We start from the raw sequence: 16,991 nt of genomic DNA on the forward strand, positions 1-16,991 counted from the left end.
ATCCAGAGGGACTTACAATCAGTAGTTACAGGGGACAGTCCCCCCTGGAGCAACTTAGGGTCAAGTGTCTTGCTCATGGACACAATGGTAGTACTCTAATACTCAAAGAACAAAACAGATCCTTCCCTATATTCACTTACAGATACAGATATTATTCAGATTACATATATATTCAAGCATCTTCACTGCATTTGTATCTATTTCAGATTCATCTATGCCTTATTAGGTCAACAAAACACCAGGTACAGAAACCATTAACCCTGCATTGCTATGAGGGTGTGTCCATGCAGCTGATAATGCAACACTCATAAATCCACATAATTCAAAAACACATAAATCTATAAACAAATAATAAATCATAAAAAGTTACCTATGTGGCCTCAGTCATCACAACATACCTGCCATAAGAACACAAATAAATCTTTGTTCACTACTCTTTTGTTCCTGTTTTGTTTCCTCACCAACTTAATCTAACTCTGCCACATTAGTATGTGGACAGCAAAGACAGAATTTGTACATAGAAGTGTAATTTCTTCTATACACATGACAATAAAAGCATGGAATCCTTTGAATCCTTGGTTAGTAAAATTGTTGAAATGACTCTGGGACCCTCTGCATCTCTCCCCCCAGTGTCTAAGCCGGTGGAACATCATTGGCCTCTCCAGGCTTTTTCACTTGAGCATAAATGGTTTCAGGATCGGTTTTGATGACAGTTTGTGTGTCTGGCTCAGAATGTGGTTGGACGGTGGTGTAGATGGTGGCTGGTGTCTCTGAATCTCTCTGTGAACAGACAAATTTGGAGATTAGTGTAGTATCCAGAAACATATGAATCAATCTCAACATCTACTGTTTAAGAAGAAGCAGTTGATGCGAGAGATAGTAGGTCAGCTTTAAACCGAATCTGATAAACACTTATGTTTATTGGACAAAATGTGCACTAATTTCTTCACTAATGAAAGAATGTTTCTGAAAACCGAGAAGAAAAGGTTTGTCGTTTTGTTAAAATTATTATTTAAAAATGAGGTTAAGATTTTTGCACACATATTGAAGCTTGAGAAATTAGCTGTTCAATTATTATGGTGCAATATGTGTTTAAGAAGCTGGTTTAAATTAAGAAACATAATCTGCCATATATCAGCATTCTTTTGATGTTTTGTTACTCATGACAGAGAGTAAAACATTCAAAAGAATAAGGAAAACACATTTAAATCATACATTTTTTGAAAGAAGTAAGAATTGTCTTGCTTGATGCACCATCCTGTTAAATTCACACAATATCAAGATACATCAAGATTACAGTAATTTTACAGCAACTTTACATTACATGAAAATTTGTCAACACTCTTCAGTGTGGAGATGTTTGCCTTTTTGTCACAATAGTTATAAAAACTCCACCAGGCACAGTGTCCTGCAGAAGATCTTAGATTCCATAGCTGGAACACACTAAAACTGCTCTCTACTCCATCTTCCCAGAGAATAAACTGTGGAAAGTGTTTGTAATAGTTGTAAAACCATAATAATGTAACTGTGGGGTAATTCCTTTGAAATATTGTACGTTGTAATTGGATATGAATTCACCTTAGGACTCAGTTGAACCTCTTCATACGTCGTCCCTGGTACTTGTACATTATTCTATAAACATTTAAACAGAGAGAATGTCAGTGAGTAAATGTACAGCAGAATTATTGTTTTACTAAATATAACCACCTTTATGGAACTTCTCCCTGGAATTACTTAACGTGCTATGAAGTACATGTCTTGGTTTGGATTGCATGTTGTAATGTCTGCCTGTCTTTTTTTCTGGATTTAGTCACCTAAATTAGTGCTTTAACCTGGTATGCTGCTTTTTAATTTTTCCATTGGACAGTTTTTTTTTTTGCATTATTATAAAACTTTATACTGGGGTGGCACTTTTATTGGTTTTGCTGGGAAAGGGCTTTTTTTGTATTAATGTTAAATTTGTATTATTTATTTTCATTAATCATAAAAATGATTTACTTGCCATTTTATATTATAGTTGTGAATTCCAACACGAGTGTGAATTAAATGGTAAAATGTAAGACTTTTAAGTATTTTAATTGGTTTGCTATTGTGAAAAAAACTGCATACTCACATCTGGTTTATGGCTTCCACCTAGAAATTGGGAAAAAAACATTAGGAATAATTTGGAAAAAGGTCACAAATTACAAACAATGTCAGATACTTAAGTGGACAAATCTGAAGAAAAACTTATTTGTATTGGTCTTACCTGATTTCCTCTTTTTCACTATGAAATACATGATCACAAGAATTAATACAATAATTAAAGATACACATATTGCTATTGTTGCTGTCCATTTGTTTTCGTCTTCCATTTCTTTGCCTGCAACATACAGTTAAAATCCAATGATTATCCAGCTTTGTTCAGATCTTATACACTTGAACTTTTTAGACACATACTGTGACAAACAGGTTTTATGTCCATTGTCCTATTTTTCCAGCTGACCGGGTTGCTAGAGTTGCAGAAGATTATGTAGTCTCTGATAGAGATAGTCAGAGCTGGGGTATTCTTATCCTGGGAACAGGTGGTGTTGTCACAGCTGGACACCAGATATTGGTCACCCCCAGTACAGTTGACAGTCACATTACAGGAGTCACTAGTGGACACTTTAGAGACCAGAGTGAGGACTGGAGCTTTCACTGGTTCTGAAACACAGACACATACAGGGGATATTAAGTTCTTACAGCTTGAAGTAATCTGTATGAGTGAGATGCTGTAAGAGGTGTGAATTATCATAATAAGCACAATACAATCACTAATACACACACAAGCACACAGGCATTTGGAAAAAATTATTCTATATTTATATTTGTTTTCTATAAACATACATTCAGCATGTCAGAGAAATACACTCTGCTGATTACATTAAAATACACACCTAGCACACTGACATTGTACTCAGCAAGAACCTGGGAACCAGTCCCTTCTGCTCTGTAAATTCCACTGTCGTTCTTCTGTAGGTTTTTCACCAGCAGAGAGAAATTTGCTTTATTGAAAAGCACCTTGTCCTTATAATAATTATCTTCTATCCTCATTTGGCCATCACTTCTGTAATATGTAACAATGTCTTTATTCATGTTGAATGTCCATGTTATACGTGTTATCCCCGTGTTATCCCCTAGGTCCAGTGTAACAGAATCTCCCTCCAGCTTCACCACAGACTGTCCAGCACTGGACACTAGAAGAAAGAAAGAGACATGTTATTTATGTACCTATTATCTTTTAGCAATTTTTCAGCTCAGCATTTGTATCTTATTTTATTCCTTTAACTTATATTAATATATTTATATTTAAATTTAAAGATCATTTAACTGGATGCGTGTAATAGTGTATTTCTTGGTGCCGGTCCCAAGCCTGGGCGAATGGGGAGTGTTGTCAGGAAGAGCCAGGTTAATTGTGCGGACAACCAGGCCCCTAATGGGAGCAGTTGAAGGAGGGAGGATGAAGGAGGATACTGCCCAGTCCCTGGTTACTGCTGGTGAAGGTGACCGCCAGAGGATATCAGCCGCAGTAAGTTTTCATTATGGCTGAACAGTGGTGAGGTGGTCAGCGACATGGCCTTACAGATCTTATGTGTGTATATTTTGCATGCTGTCCATATGAATTGAAATGAATTGTCCCTTCTCAATCACATTTAAAGAACAGCTGTGTTGTTCCTATCTGCTGTACATTCCTGTCTTGAATGGGGACACAAACAGGGAACCTTCACCGGGTGACAGGACTAATGCAGGCAGAAGGACTAGACACAGTCAGGATACAACTGTACTAACAAACAGTTGATAACACTCAAGGGCTAACAGACACACACTAGACACAAAAACATCTGGAAAACCTGGCCCAGAGTGCCAGGAACAGTTTGGGTCATGACAGTCATATTAATGATATAATGTCAGTTCTTGAATTTAAATGCTCCTCGTCTACTGGCCTGTTTGGATGGTTGTGGCTGAAGTTCCAAAAAGACCCTCCCACGGCTACCTGGAGCTGTGGGCTGGCTGGGGTGGCTGTGGCCACATCACGCTTAACCCTGGCCTCCCTATTATTATTCTAATCCAAAAAACGACTTTTTAGTACTTTGCGGAAAGACGGTTAGTTAAGTGAAGTGATTGTCACATGTGATACACAGCACACGGTGCACACAGTGCATTCAACCCATCACCCTGAGTGAGCAGTGCTCAGTGGCACCTTGGCAGATCGGGATTCGAACCTGCAACCTTCTGACCGCTTCCTTAACCGCTAGGCCACCACTGTACAAAGATGAACTGGAGTGGTATTTCTTGTCAATACCAACGTTTTGACATATGGCTTGCGTCGGACTGACTTACGGATCACACACCATTTTGAAAAGAAAAAAGTAAACAGGGGAAAAATGTTCTTTCTTAATTATTTATTATTATAGTATGTTTTTTTTGTCATACCGGAGCACACACACTGGCAAGCTATATAAAAATTAGGTGTGTGGTTGAACCTTTAATGCCTGAACCAGGAAATAATTTTTATTTTTTTTGTCTTTGGTTTTATTAAGCCCTTAAACAAAATGAAAAAAGAATAACAAGTCTGTTTTTTTGTTTGTATCATATTTGATACTTTGGGCAACATCATCATGCTCTACAATGGGAGAATTCTTCTCTTCCACTTCGTCATCTGTCTCTACAAGGCCCTCTATGTCACTCAAATTGTCATCAAGCCAGTTGTAGCCAGGGCTCTGAGGTCTCACACATTTCAACACGTTCACATGCCACACATGACATTTCTCAAGAAATTATAAACGTTTACAGGCCAAAAATTACAGCGTGTTTCACAAATGAAACAAAGCTTTCAGGTTCAAGCACGTTCACAGTAACTGCTACAGTACCTGAACCCTGTCCATGGTTAGGTTAGGGTAATGGCCTTGGCCTTGACAGATATTCATATATTCACTATTCACTACATTCACTTTCAATAACTTTAACACAAAGTGACCCTGTCACTTGATAGGCAGTGGTGTTTCACAATGTCAATCACTTCACTTTCACTGTGACCCAAAACCAATGTAGAACTGTGCTGCTGAATGGGACTAGTTTGTGGGAGTTTGTGCTGCTGAATGGGACACACTAGTCTGCACCCCCTGATATTAATATTTCAAATGACATTCAAATATTCAAGAACTAGTAGTGGTATTATGATAGGGAATAAAATCAAATTCTGCTCCATAAAGGAATTTTAATGTTAAGATGTATACCAACAATTCAGTTGACTGAAGTCACAGGGGCACTTTTTTTTACAGTTTATCATGAATTAAATATTAATATAAAATCAGGGGTGCAGAAATTCTACAGAAAAGGGTATGTTTGACAACTCCCATTCAGCAGAACAGTTTTATGTCAGTTTTGGGTCACAGGGTCAGTTCATGTAGAAGCTATTGAAAAAAAGAATTTTATATTTTTTCTTTGAAATATTAATATAAAATCAGGGGTGTGGAAAATCAACAAAAAATTGAGGTGTATCTGATAAATGCCATCTAGCAGCATGTGTGTCTCCCCGTGTGCCTGTCATGGCTGGCCACTGCTCATTAAGCGTGATGGGTTAAATGCAGAGGACACATTTCGTTGTGTCACCGTGTGCTGTGCTGCAGTGTATCACAATGACAATCACTTCACTTTGACTTAAACCGATAAGTATCGGGTTGGCGTGCATGCTCCGAAAGCCACCATGCTTCCCCATGCATCTCTGCGGTGCAAACATAAAGTTTAAAGTGAAGTGATTGTCACATGTGATACACAGCAGCACAGCACATGGTGCACACAGTGAAATTTGTCCTCTGCATTTATCCCATCACCCTGAGTGAGCAGTGGCCAGCCATGACAGGCGCCCGGGGAGCAGTGTGTGGGGACGGTGCTTTGCTCAGTGGCACCTCAGTGGCACCTTGGCGGCTCGGGATTTGAACCGGCAACCTTCTGATTACAGGGCCACTTCCTTAACCGCCAGGCCACCACTGCCCCTTCTTCTCTGAAGTTTGACTCCTTGCTTTGTCTCTTTCTTTCTATCTTTTTCCTTCTTCTCCTTTTCTCTAATTAGTTTTTTTCTGTAACATTGGTATCATTTTTACATACAACTGTTTACATCTAACTGTGTTAATCAATTAGAAACTGTTAATTCCTGTAACTTCTTTTGTTCCCTGCCTCTCTTTGGCCAGGAAACATCATATGACTATAAATACATTGCTAATAATTAATGGGGTCAGATTAAGAAGGTCAACGCAATCTCAAAATCATTAAAATACATTTCTTGTAAATACACATGGTGTTCTGACCTTTTTGCAAAAAATTACTAAAAAGAGCCTGTGTTTGTTTTTTGTCCCCTTTTAGTATCAAAATAGTATAGAGTATCGAGTACCATCCTTAGTATTGAGTTTGAAATGTCAGTATCGTGACAAGCCTAGTGTTGAGTGGAATAAGAATCAGAGAGAAAAGTGCGTGAGAGTAACAATGGTCCCTTCTTAAACTTTGTTTACTTAAAACATCAAACTTTCAGAAGTAACACATACTTTATGTGACATTTGCAGACAGCCCCTATGTGCTAGTCTAATACAATGCAAGGAAAATCTGCCATTTTTCTGAATATTGTCTTTTATGGTTAAAAGTGGTGGGTGCCCCAAGAACAGGAACATGTTATGTTGTTAACATAAATTAAGTCTACTGTTAAATCTAGTGTTGATCTACCCTCTGTAGACTTTTTTTCTACATTTCACTATCTTTAGCACTCAAAATTTTGCTTGTTTAAATTCTCACAATGTGCAGTCTAAGTCACAAAAAAAATCTAACAGTAGATTTAGTATGACACGATTAATATTCAAATTTAAATTCAAATATGCTGTCATATATGTCATAATATGCTGTCATAGTTAAACTGTTTGTTCTGTACCTGAATGTTGAAAATTCAGAAGCAGCAAATTAAGCAACATTATCTTCATTTCTGATGCCGTGGCGAATCGAGGGTTCACACGCAGAAGTTAAAAGTAGTTTAAAACGGAAGTTTCGTCTAAATGGGGGAGGGGGGTTCCTTTCGTTCCTGAATTGAATTTTATATTTTTATTTATCACACACCAAGGATTTCGAAATCGGTTTCAATAGGTACCATTAGATTTAATATAGCCTCAACCCAGCCACTGGGGATGCACTTGAAAGTGTATTTCATGGTGTTGGTGCCAAGCATAAAACATCCAGCATAAAACAGCTGAGCTGCTGTGGCAACCCCCTAACAGGAGCATCTGAAGGAAGAAGGAGGGGATTTACTTTAGCTTCAGATAGCAAAAGACAAGCACAGTATTTGCTGCTAATTCGAAATATATGTTATGGTGATTTGCAAAGTTTATGTGTTTACTGGAAGAGGGTATATCACGGTGGTGTACTCTGGCGACCTCTATTGTTATCATGCATATATAACCTGGTTTGTCAATATCGCACATTATATCAGTAACTTGTTTAATGGTTACATGTAGCACCAGGTTCACTGTCAACTGTCCAACATATATGTAGCTGAATTGACAATAAAGCGAACTTGAACTTTTCCCTCAATGTTTCAAACTACTTTCATATATACATCTGGTATATAAACTGAAGAATACAGCGAAAACAGCAAAAACAAGGACACTTACCATTAAGTTTTTTTTTTCACAATAACCAATTATAACAGCAGCATTATGCAGGCAAGTTAGTATAAAATAGTTTTAAAATACTCATCATCATTTTCCTTTCACTTGAGAAAACATGAGAAAGGTCTAGACTATATTTAATTTCGATTATGTTTGTTAATTGAATACCTGTGCTCGGTGTACAAGTTAAATGTATTCATATATAATTTAAAAATAGTATGATTAGAATGATTTAGAATGAATTAGTATGTATTAGTATTAGTATGTATTATCCATTGAACTCCAAATACCTCAGTTTTCACATTGCAGTGAGTCTCACACTGACCCTCAACACCAGCTCCATTATCAAGAAAACCCAGCAGCATCTCCGCTCTGTGTCGTGGCTGAGCAGAGCCCACCTACCACCTCCCATTCTCACCATATTCTACAAAGACAGCATCCTTAACAACTGCATCACATTTACATTACAGGGAGTGCAGAATATTAGGCAAGTTGTATTTTTGAGGAATAATTTTATTATTGAACAACAACCATGTTCTCAATGAACCAAAGCTAATATCAAAGCTGAATGTTTTTGGAAGTAGTTTTGAGTTTGTTTTTATTTATAGCTATTTTAGGGGGATAGCTGTGTGTGCAGGTGACTATTACTGTGTATAATTATTAGGCAACTTAACAAAAAACAAATATATACCCATTTCAATTAATTATTTTTACCAGTGAAACCAATATAACATCTCCACATTCACAAATATACATTTCTGACATTCAAAAACAAAACAAAAACAAACCAGCGACCAATATAGCCACCTTTCTTTGCAAGGACACTCAAAAGCCTGCCATCCATGGATTCTGTCATTGTTTTGATCTGTTCACCATCAACATTGCGTGCAGCAGCAACCACAGCCTCCCAGACACTGTTCAGAGAGGTGTCCTGTTTTCCCTCCTTGTAAATCTCACATTTGATGATGGACCACAGGTTCTCAATGGGGTTCAGATCAGGTTAACAAGGAGGCCATGTCATTAGCTTTTCTTCTTTTATACCCTTTCTTGCCAGCCACGCTGTGGAGTACTTGGACGCGTGTGATGGAGCATTGTCCTGCATGAAAATTAGGTTTTTCTTGAAGGATGCAGACTTCTTCCTGTACCACTGCTTGAAGAAGGTGTCTTCCAGAAACTGGCAGTAGGACTGGGAGTTGAGCTTGACTCCATTCTCAACCCGAAAAAGCCCCACATGATACCAGCCCAAACCAGTACTCCACCTCCACCTTGTCGGACTGGAGCTCTCTGCCCTTTACCAATCCAGCCACGGGCCCATCCATCTGGCCCATCAAGACTCACTCTCATTTCATCAGTCCATAAAACCTTAGAAAAATCAGTCTTGAGATATTTCTTGGCCCAGTCTTGACGTTTCAGCTTGTGTGTCTTGTACAGTGGTGGTCGTCTTTCAGCCTTTCTTACCTTGGCCATGTCTCTGAGTATTGCACACCTTGTGCTTTTGGGCACTCCAGTGATGTTGCAGCTCTGAAATATGGCCAAACTGGTGGCAAGTGGCATCTTGGCAGCTGCACGCTTGACTTTTTTCAGTTCATGGGCAGTTATTTTGCGCCTTGGTTTTTCCACACGCTTGCGACCCTGTTGACTATTTTGAATGAAACGCTCGATTGTTCGATGATCACGCTTCAGAAGCTTTGCAATTTTAAGGGTGCTGCATCCCTCTGCAAGATATCTCACTATTTTTGACCCAAAAGCGCATAGTGAGGACAGCTGCGAAGTCCCCTCACTTACATCACCCACTGCCCCATCAGATCCATGAATAAAGGACCCCACCCACCCATCTCACTCTCTCAGCTCCCTCCTGCCATATGGGAAAAGGTTCCGTAGCATACAGGCCTCCACCACAAGGATAGAAACAGCTTCCAATAACATCACAAAGCTAAACTCACCATCCTTTAAAAAAGTACCATCATTTCATGCTGCCACCAATACTATCTTATCCTGGTAGTTAAATTGCACAATATTTTGAATCTTTTGCACTGAATCAGTGAATCAGCTGCACTGTGTTGTGTCTGTCATTGTCCTGCACTGTTATGTTATAGATAGTCACTGGATATAGGATAAATCATTATGCATATATATTGCACTATTTCTATTTTGCACTATATATTTATATATAGATTTGCACTGTATTATGTCCTATCAGCACCTGGCAGCGTGTTTCATGTTTGTCTTGTGTTTGTGCCATTGCACCATGGTAGAAATCAGGGTGGTAGTAGCCTAGTGGGTAACACACTCGCCTATGAACCAGAAGACCCAGGTTCAAACAGGTTCAAGACACTTAACCCTGAGTTGCTCCAGGGGGACTGTCCCTGTAATTACTGATTGTAAGTCGCTCTTGATAATGTAAATGTAAATGTAAATGTAGAATCCTGGTTGCAGTAGACAATGATTGGCAATCTGGCATTTTGGAATCCTCAGAATTAAGATTAAAATCTGAATTGAGAATTAAATTAGAAACCTAAAGGTCAGATAAAGGTCATAGATGCAACAAGTCCTCAAACATATTAGATACATATTTATTCATATTTCCATATTTTCCCCATGAGAGTTGTTCCTTGTGTCCAGAGAGGGTCTAAGTATGAGGGGTGTCATGTAGTGGTTGTTAAGGCCATTGAGACATACTGCTTATGATTTTGGGCTATACCAAAAAATTAAGAGTTAAAAATACATTTACTACCTTCCTTCTTAATATATTTTATTCTTTACACACATTTGGACTAACTGGACTTATATTTCAAATAAATCCTACATTCATATTTCTCTGGAACCATTTCAACGTCCATCAGAAAATTGCCACTGTGCTGTGATATATGTCTTCAGGCAGGTCAGATATGGACCCACCTGTGTTTTTCTGTCTTTTTTCTCAATTTTTTTAAAATACGAGTTATGTGAGTGTGTTGAGCAAAATTTGACTGGCTATAACATTCATATATAAAAATTGCACGATTTGTGAGTGTGTTCACACATTGCTTATGCGGACACTGAGAGCGCTGCTGTCTCTGGCCTTCCCTCTCTCCTCGTCTCTCTCCTCTCCCCGCTCTCTGTAGCTCCTCTCCAAGCGGATTTTCTCGGGGTCCGCCCCTTCTTTCCCGCCCTCTCCACCGCTCTGATAGCCATGTGAACTTGGGGGTGGGCTGCTGTTGAGTATGGGAGGCATCTTGGTTTTCACCACCTTGTCAAAATAAGCCAGGTCGGCTGTGTATTTGCCGGAAGGAGCCAGGGAGACGACCGGCGGGAACTCGTAGCCCCACAGGATCTCGTCGGACAGGTAGGACGTGCGCACCTGGCAGGTGGCAGAGGTGGGCTCCACCGTGGCGCTCATCATCACCAACAACTCAAAGTCAGCCAGCTCAGGATCTGACCATCCTCCACCTGAGATAAGAAACAAAGGGAGTATGAAGGAAAAAAAGGAACCTGCATACCGAATGTCACCCCAGCAAAACCTGACAGGCCTGCGCACCTTTTGCGGCCCAGGCTCGGAGGGGACTGTTGCTGTTGATGGTATGGTAGAAGGTGAGAGGGAGGATGAGGAAGGGGCTTTCACTGGCTGTGTCCACGCTGAAGGACACGTTCCTCTGCTCCAGCCGCACCGTCTCCCCTTCCTTCGAAACACACGGCTGTAGCAGCTTCCCTGTCACCTTTTGAGACAAAAGAGGAAAATCGGTAGCTTTGCACGTCTACAAATTGAAAATTTCCTTAAATGTCTTTAGAATGACTTATATATTAAATTCGGTGAATATGATATATTATAACTTAAAATATAAATATTGCAGTGAGACATCATGATTTAGGCCACCCTGCTGGTTACCTGGCAACCCAGCAGCAGACTCTTGCGCATGTTTGCTACACGAATCATTAGACATGGATATCCCTCATGATTGGACACCACAGCGTGCTGACTGAACCGGACCGTCTCGCCACGCTTCTTCGGCCGAGCCACCTGAGAGGAGAGAGAGAGGAATAGAGAGAGTGAAGGGCATGCCATGCATTAGTTTACTAGATACATCCAGCAGCTCTTTAAAGTTACCTTAGCGAGGAAGGTACCGGTGATGAAGATCTCCATTGCTGTGGTGATGAGCAGCTGGAGGATGAGGAGGATGATGGCAGCAGGGCACTCCTCAGTAATACATCGAAATCCATAGCCAATGGTGGTCTGGCTCTCCAGAGAGAAGAGGAAGGCCCCTGTCAGCGTCTGCATCTGCATCACGCACACGGTGTGATTGGCGGGGGGGTCGTATTCTGCACCAGGACAGAATAATGGCAGGCAGGGTTTAGTATCTGAGACGTCGATCAGAAAATGAGACACGAAACAAAAAGGAAATTTTTAAATGAGAAACTATATTCTCGTCACCCTCTCTCACCCAGTAAGTCTCCGTGGAGCAGAGCCAGCAGGTACCAGAGCAGGCCGAAGATGAACCATGTCCCCACGAAGGTGGCACAGAAAAGGATGAGCTTGTACCTCCACTGCATGTCCACAAAAGTGGTCCATGGGTCTTTCAGGTACAGGGCGCCCCGCCCGCTCACATGCTCCATGCGCACATTGCTCCGCCCATCTTTGGAAAGAACCCGCCGTCGCCGCCGTAAGGTGCACTGACCTCCAGATCCTCCGAGCAGCGGCTTCAGCACATCTGTCTGTGTCTGGGAATGACACACCTTCTGGTGGGAGGGACCACGTGATGATGGGGGAGTGGCTAACGTCATCTGCGGCTCAGATAATAACATACGCTCAGTCACACATAGACACGTTCCATTACTGCTTATTCCTAACAGGATCTCGGCTGCCGGACACATCGTGCAGGGCGGGGACTCACCCAGGGTGGGGTACCAGCCCACCACAAACTTTTATATACATTTTCTCAGGAAATAGATAATGGAAATAAATTAATAGGATTTTAGAAAATTATGGTCTGTAGTTTAACCTGGTTTCAATTATCAATAAGTATGGTCTCATTAGAGATTTTTCACAAAATTATAGTATTATTATTATATAATTTCTGTGTAGGAGATTGGTTTGAACTTATTTTATTTTGCTAATAAACTTATTTTTATTTTCCCCTGGGCCTTTTGCAGAGAGAATCTGTACTTTTGTTAGAAAGGAAGGCAATTGGGTCACAGAGTTCGTGTTTTGTTGTGCAGGTGATGATTTGGGCTGTCTTTTAAAATGCCAGCCTGTGAATTTTATGTGTTACTTTTTAGCACTTCAACTTTACATGTCGTCATTCAATGAATGTTAAGCTTTGTAGGTAAAGTTTGGGGTAAAGTGCTGTGCCAACAAGTGTCTCAAATGCACAAAAAGAGAATTAAACGAAGATAAGAAATAGAGAAAGTGGTGGATTAAGGAGATGTAGACCAATGTGTGAGAACAGCAGGTGAAACTTTTAGTGAATAAAGTCATCAGTAAGTGAGAAGGGTAGAGAGACAAAGAGGGGGAGAGAAAAAGGGAGAGAGCGAAATGCTATCTGGACCCTTTTCATTAAGGCAAAGTTTTTGTGTCTAGCCTGCATGACATTTAGCGGATGGTTGCAGGAGGCCTGGAAGTCTGTGATGCTGTGTGTCACCACTCTGTGTGCATTTCCGTGAGTGGCATAAGTGGCAGGGCAAGGGGGGTACATGTGTGTCCACAGAGGCCAACCATTGTGGACTCACACTTACATAAGCATTTAATCAAGTTATGCAACGCCATCGCAATAACGAAATAGCACGTCCCATGCGTCTTCACCTAACTGAAGTGTTGTCAGAGGTTCTCCATAGAGCGCATGTCCTGAAAGATCCCACTAGATCAGTGCCAGTCTTAGACATTGTTGAATCATAGATTTATGAAGAAAAAATAAAAAAAATAGTGGAATGTGGAATGGCTGCTCTCGCTTGCACAGCCTCTGCTGCCTCTTACTGCCATTTGTACACAAGAATGCTTTGTTCAGGGGGGCATGTAAAAAGAACAAAGGACACTACTGACAAACACATCTTTGTGAGTGAGTGTGTGTGTGTTTGCATGTGTACTGGGTCCTTGTTAGTATTCCAGCAAGCGTACTTGCCAAAATCTGTTTCTCTCGCTTTTTCAAATACTAATGAGCCGTACACTGCATGCTGCAATTTAGCATCCTACAGATACTATTCTGGAGCGCAAACAACACCATCGAGGATCCTGAACAATTTCGGCTGCAGACCGACAGGGGACTTCAGGGACAAAACGGATTTGAAATGCCACAAAGGCATCTCATGGGACATAAGCCTTTTAAAAGCCTTTTTGAGACAACCTAGAGATGAGCGGTCACCAGGCCTGCCTCTGCTGGGAACTGGTACAGTTTCTGTACAGAAATGCTAATCATTTTGTGCATTTATTGCATTGGTCAGTGTAACGACAAATCATTTGATGAGGTTATGTGTTGGCTCTAGATGCAAGATTTCAGAAGCCAGATTATTTCTGGTTTTATTTAATTTTATGACAGGACAGGCATATAAAATAATATTAAATTCTATGTCAATGTTGTCATTACACTAATATTGTCAAAACGTTAATTAAAATAGTCCAGAAATTATGAAATTATTAAAGTCACACAAAATGTATCTCTGAATATTATGAGCATATCTGATTTCATAAGAGTATGTGATCAGGGTTTTCATGGGACTGCAGTACACATTTAGGAAAGGAATGTTATTTATGTCCCGTGTTATAAGAATGATATCATACCAACATACAGGACTATATGAACATCATAAGAGGAAATATAAAACTAAATATTATATCCAAATATTAAAACTAAACAATATAACTATTCTACAACTAAAATGAAAAATACAATTTATCTAGAACAACAATATCCTAATGAAGAAAACAAATTTAAATCTTTCATGCCTGTTTAATTTGACCAGGACAGCAATTGAAAGATAAAATTAAAGAAATTGATTTTATTTATTCTGTGAATTGTTATTATTCACATATAAATGTGCTCACATGTAAGAATGCAATGTGTGTTAAATATAATGAAGACCCGAGACTTACCGTTGCTATTGCCTGTCACACAGTGATTGGGCAGCTCTGCATCCCGCCGGCGCAGGTTCAGGTTCGCCTCCCCGGTGTTTTTAAACTTTGGTGCGCCGCTCGACGCCGACTGCGCATGCGCGACCGACACGCGTTGGGATGTTTCGGGCTTTTTTTTTTTACAAGCAATTAGAATATCAATTCAGCCACGCATATGAGAGCAATGGTACAACTCTTACATAACAAGTTGGCATCTGAACAAAACCAAAAAAATTAAAAGAAAAAGGCTGACATCGCTGCATAGTGTTTGATTCATGACAGAGGGTCCACTTTTCCCCTTTCTGAACTTGACAGTATTAAGCCGATGACAGTATTAATTCACTTACTATCTTCCCATAATGTTTGGGAGTAATATAAATACAGTAATACATATTTGCTCTCGAAGCAAAGATTTTGAAGAATGCAACATAAAAAAAAGAAAATTTTATGTGATCAATCCACTCCAGGGTTGTGGGTGCTGGGATCCATCCTGAGACACTGGGCATAGGGCTGGCCACCACAGGGCATACACCCCCACCCCTTCAACCTGTGCAGCAATGATGGCAAGGCATCTATGTGTCTGTTTTCAAAAGTCAACCTCTGGCTATGACACTGAGCACATGCTTTCTACATATTTGTTTGACCATGTTGACGCCTGTTCTCAGTGGAACCTGTCCTGTTAAACCACTGTATGGTCTTGGCCACCATGCTGCATATATACCGTGGGCCATCTTTATGTAGAGCAACAATTTTTTTTTACAGATCCTCAGAACATTCTTTGCCAAGAGGTACGATGTTGAACGTCCAGGGATCAGTATGAGAGATTGTGAGAGTGACACCTCACAGCCTGGGACCTTGTAACACTACTGAGTCTACTGACTTCATTGTGTCATATCTTCTGTGTTGTCCAAAGACATAAAATATTTACAAAATAAAATATTTACAAAAACTTAGTGAGATGTAAAGAAATGTAGGCTGGATAAATGCATCTGGACAGAGACTTCATCTTATTCAGGTAAACCCTTACAGTCTACATGAGCTAATGACACCAACTTATGAATGAATGTTACTGCATTATAATAGACTCAACACAGTTGAATTAGAGTGGTTTTAGGACATTTTTGCTAAATTACGAATGAAATCTGCATGTTTAGCAAATATCTCCCTGTCTCTGTTCCCCCCCGCCACCCAAAACCCGTGCAGCGGCCTGTGCCATGCTGGCGGAGTCACTGCCAGCCTCACAAAGGACCCCTCCGGTCCCTCCGTGTGCAGAATACAGCCATGCAGCTCGTCTTGAGAGAATGACCAAGCGTTCATTATAATGAAGGAGAGGACACAATGAGCCAAGGACAAGAGGTGCTGGCGCTTTGAAAGACGGTGAGGGGTGGGTTGGTTAAATTCCACTCAGTCACCCTGCAGGGGAGCACATGGACGTTCTACGCTGTCAACTCAAAAGACAAGTTCCACTTGAACATCCAGCTCCGCTCTGTTTGTTTTCCCATGAAAAGACAGCGGCTGATTGGATCGGTAGAAGACAGGCCATGCAATTAAACGATATGCAATACACGCCGGTGCTAGGACATCAGGAGAGGAATAGAATCATCTAAAAGAGCTTCTTAAAAATGTGCATGGAGGATGTTGCTATGATGGCTGTTGGTGTGGCAGATTAGAACACTCTGTGTCTGCCTTGTGTGTTGGGTTGATGCTGGGTGAGATTACATGGTGGAGCAGGGAGGAGTATAAGCCTCTATAGTGGAGTTCAGCATCTGTGACTTCAATTTGACTCAAGTGTCTATGTACAGCCAATGAAGGTGCATGAGCAGCAGGGTTTACGTGGTACTTAAGATGATTTAAATCCACACACACCATCTGTAAGGAGTAGCGTAGATTTTAGCATGGATGTTTCAGTGGAACACGGACTATATCTTCAATGCAATTTCCACAAACCTTCAGTTGACTCTCTATTGATTCTCTAATCCGTTGATTTTTAATTCAACTGTTCACATTTATATTGGCAATATTCCAGTACCATTCGATGGCTGAAAAGCACAACTAAGAACACCCTCATGTGTGAAAACAGAACAAGGTCTTCCCTGGAATATGTATGAAGGAAGGAAACAGAAGTGATGCCACAAGACAGGAGAGAAGGCCAATGGTCTGGATTCAAAGGGATCGGTTCGAATCCATTTCTCTGCTTTAGTTCACAGCTCTTTTGTGCTTCTGTTGCCTTTCTTTTACTTGCC

General features: G+C 40.4%; 2 protein-coding genes across 2 annotated transcripts; both read right to left on the reverse strand.

The window, feature by feature from the left end:
• Positions 1-2: 2 nt before the first annotated feature.
• Positions 3-7,058, reverse strand: LOC114788661 (SLAM family member 7-like). Its single transcript, XM_028977459.1, has 7 exons — positions 6,941-7,058; positions 2,919-3,218; positions 2,440-2,685; positions 2,249-2,362; positions 2,114-2,133; positions 1,579-1,632; positions 3-780 (listed from the first exon to the last, which is right to left on the reverse strand). Exons 1-7 carry the CDS (start codon positions 6,987-6,989, stop codon positions 634-636), a joined length of 930 nt encoding a protein of 309 aa, XP_028833292.1. The 5' UTR covers positions 6,990-7,058; the 3' UTR covers positions 3-633.
• Positions 7,059-10,227: 3,169 nt separating this feature from the next.
• On the reverse strand, positions 10,228-14,854 carry LOC114788406 (ATP-sensitive inward rectifier potassium channel 10-like). Its single transcript, XM_028976955.1, has 6 exons — positions 14,731-14,854; positions 12,089-12,428; positions 11,755-11,966; positions 11,536-11,667; positions 11,188-11,365; positions 10,228-11,099 (listed from the first exon to the last, which is right to left on the reverse strand). The coding sequence occupies exons 2-6, from the start codon at positions 12,426-12,428 to the stop codon at positions 10,687-10,689; spliced, it is 1,275 nt and encodes a 424-aa protein (XP_028832788.1). The 5' UTR covers positions 14,731-14,854; the 3' UTR covers positions 10,228-10,686.
• Between the last annotated feature and the right edge of the window lie 2,137 nt (positions 14,855-16,991).

This window comes from Denticeps clupeoides, chromosome 4 (genome assembly GCF_900700375.1).
Source record: "Denticeps clupeoides chromosome 4, fDenClu1.1, whole genome shotgun sequence".
NCBI classification, from domain to species: Eukaryota; Metazoa; Chordata; class Actinopteri; order Clupeiformes; family Denticipitidae; genus Denticeps; species Denticeps clupeoides.